Here is a 3,282-nt window from a genome sequence, read left to right as displayed (position 1 = left end):
GAAGAAGGGTAAGGGGCCACTTTCTACCATTACCAAGAAGGTAGACACTTTGTAAACTCTATGTATATCAATGCCTTCAATGACTGAGATCTACAAAACTTTTACTTATGTACCACTCTATCTCTCACTGACAGCAATCAAGTGAATTCTCCTACTCCTCAGTCCTCTGATCCCTTATCCTTCCATTTCATTTAATTCTTTGTTTCTTTCTTTGCAGAGACATATACAACATGAAAGAATCCAATGTCACCTTTGTTAATCCCCTATATTTCACCTTGTTGGGAGTCCCTGGTTTGGAGTCTGCACAGCACTGGATAGGGATTCCATTTTTCATTATGTTTCTCCTTGCTCTTGTGGGGAACTCTACCATTTTTTCTGTCATCTGGAGGGACCCATCACTCCACCAACCCATGTACATTTTTTTGGCAATGTTGGCAACTAATGACCTTTGTATTTTCCTTGTCCTGTTACCTAAAACCTTGGCCATTCTCTGGTTCAAACTCAAAGAAATTGAATTCAATGTGTGTCTGATGCAAATGTTCTTTGTCCATGCTCTGGCAGCATATGAAGCTGGGATCCTGGTAGCCATGGCATTGGATTGCTATGTAGCCATATGCCATCCCCTGAGGTACACAGCTGTCCTGACCCCCCAATTTTTGCTGGGGATTGCAATAATAGCAGTCATGAGGGCTGTGATTCTCAGCACTTTTTGTCCTCTCCTTATCAAACTGAGGTTAAAATCATTCCATTCCACAGTAGTAGCTCATTCTTATTGTGAGCACATGGCAGTGGTGAAACTGGCTGTTGAGGATAGTCGTGTCAACAGGTTCTATGGTTTGGCTGCAATCCTGAGTGTTTGCTGGTGTGATATCTCCTTCATCTCTGCCTCCTACATTCTTATCTTCAGGGCCGTCCTGAGGCTGTCAGGGAAGGAAGCCAAGGTCAAAGCAGTCAACACCTGCACCGCTCACATCACCATTATAGTGCTCACCTTTTCACTGGCACTCTTCTCCTTTCTGGCTCACCGATATGGCCACCACGTGGCTCCTTATGTCCACATTATCCTGGCCAACAGCTACCTCTTAGTTCCTCCTGTAGTAAGTCCCATTGTTTATGAGGTGAAGGCTAAGGAGATTCAAATTCGAGTAATCACCTTGTTTTCTTTTCAGAAACAAAAACCCAAATCTTGACTCATTTATGTGGCAGGAATAAGCCTATATATTTGGCAAGGATATAATTTTATTCCCTGGGAGCCTTTTTTCTATTTTTACCTCCAGGATTAATTATGTTGATATAAGAACTCTGATTGATATTCGGAAAAGTCCATGAGGAGAACAGCTTTCTTGTTAACTAGTACTTGCTTATATGGTGTGAAACTTTGGGGTCACTTGTCTAATGCAGAGACCCAAAAAGAATTATGAATTTTTGCTAAGTGTCATTGGGTTAGAATTAGAAAGTTAAGTCTAGAGTCTTGGAATCACTAGAAATAATTTTTCTAAAAGGATCAAAGACTTAAAATCAATGAATTGTGATAAGTAAACTAGAGAAAAAGTACCTAAAATCTTAGGGCAGCATCTTTCAAAGAAATGGGCAAGAAAGATCAGTAAGAGGAAAGACTCTGAGAAAGGATCTTTGACATTGAACCTATCCTTGAGCAAATCCATTGGATTAGACTCTAGAATGTAAGACAGGATAATGAATGGGAATATTATGTAGATGGCAAGATGGTCAGTGCTGACCATTATTTTGTTCTTATGGGGATGGAAAATGGAAGAAAAGCATAAAAACAATGATGTTGATCCTGAGAATTTTGCTAAAAAGCTTTCATTTTCCTACTCTTTTTTCCCCCAGAAGAAACAATGATACCCCCCAAAACTTTATCAATAGAAACATTTTTAGTAATCTATGTATATATATTATGTATATATATTTGTATTCATAAGTGTATGTATATGTGCACATATGTATGTAAACATACCTATACCTCGGTCTATATACACATGTATTTATAAATATAAATACACATATGAATATGTCTTGACATATATATGTACAATACAAATCATGAAATAAAAGAAGTTCTGTTTTTCTTGGAATGTGAGAGTAGTATATATTGTAGTCACTCATTCTTTGAACTCTGAATTGTTGATGTTGCCCAGTATTCTCTGAGGGTCAGATATATAATCCATTTAGCCTTCATAGACTAAATAAATTTGCAATTGAGTTGGAATTAGTAATACTGAGAACTGTTTGTTTGAAGAGCAATAGCCGAGATTATTATTGATTTCCTTTCTCTAGAGAGTAGAAGAATCTGATGCACTAAACAAATATGAACAATATTATATAAGATTAAATATCTCAGTTTTCCATTGTATTGGTTATAAACACAGAATGTCAGAAGTAGAAGGAATCTCAGAGTTTATCAAATCCAAACCCACACAAAGCAAAATTCATAACCAACAATTATCATCCAATTATCCATTCAGTATCAACTTGAAGACATCCAGCAAGGAAGAATCCATTTCCTTTCATTCACTTTGGGAAAGCTCTAATTTGTTGGAGATTTTTTCCTTAAACTGAGGTAAAATCTGCTTCTTTGCATTTTTTAGGTTTTTTTTTTTTTCAAGGCAGTGGGGTTAAATGGCTTGTCCAAGGCCACACAGCTAGGTAATTATTAAGTATCTGAAGCCAGATTTGAACTCAGGTACTCCTGACTCCAGGGCCGGTGCTCTATCCACTGTGCCACCTAGCTGCCCCTCTCTTTGCATTTTTAATGCAGAAAACTGCAATCATTAAATTTTAGTTCAGTCCTTTGTTGTACTGGGCAAAAGATCATTCAGCCTCTGATTGAATGTCTTCAAATGGAGAAGTCACCACCTCTCAGGGCAACTCATTTTATTTGTGAATAGTCATCTGTTAGAAAGTTTTCCTTAAAATTAGGCCAAAATTTCACTCTCCCTCCTCTTTTCCTGATTCTGTTCTATCCTGCCTAATAGGATAAATATAAATCCTCTTTCCATATAATAGACTTTCAAATATTTGAAAACTATTATCATTTCTCCCCTGAATCTTTTCTTCTCCCTACTAAGCGCATATTGTTCCTTCCACATATTCTCATACAACATGGTCCGAAGACCTTTCAGAATCTCAATTGCTATTCTTTTTGACATTCTTCAGTTTACTAATGTTATTCCTAAATGGTAGCTCCTAGAACTTAATGCTATAACCCAGACATGGTCTGAACATGGCAGACTACTTAGGGATTATTGATCTCTCTACTCT

The 3,282-nt window shown here is 37.3% G+C and overlaps 1 protein-coding gene across 1 annotated transcript; it reads left to right on the top strand.

Annotated features, from left to right (window-relative positions):
* The first annotated feature begins 227 nt into the window (after positions 1-227).
* Positions 228-1,190, top strand: LOC141490692 (olfactory receptor 52A1-like). Its single transcript, XM_074190849.1, has one exon. The coding sequence runs from the start codon at positions 231-233 to the stop codon at positions 1,188-1,190; it is 960 nt and encodes a 319-aa protein (XP_074046950.1). The 5' UTR covers positions 228-230.
* Positions 1,191-3,282: the final 2,092 nt, after the last annotated feature.

This window comes from Macrotis lagotis, chromosome 1 (genome assembly GCF_037893015.1).
Source record: "Macrotis lagotis isolate mMagLag1 chromosome 1, bilby.v1.9.chrom.fasta, whole genome shotgun sequence".
Classification (NCBI taxonomy): Eukaryota; Metazoa; Chordata; class Mammalia; order Peramelemorphia; family Peramelidae; genus Macrotis; species Macrotis lagotis.
This window is presented reverse-complemented; position numbering and strand designations above follow the sequence as displayed.

Bases quoted from the DNA above. Each gene is read 5' to 3' on its own strand.
- LOC141490692 (XM_074190849.1), top strand. From the start codon at position 231: ATGAAAGAATCCAATGTCACCTTTGTTAATCCCCTATATTTCACCTTG.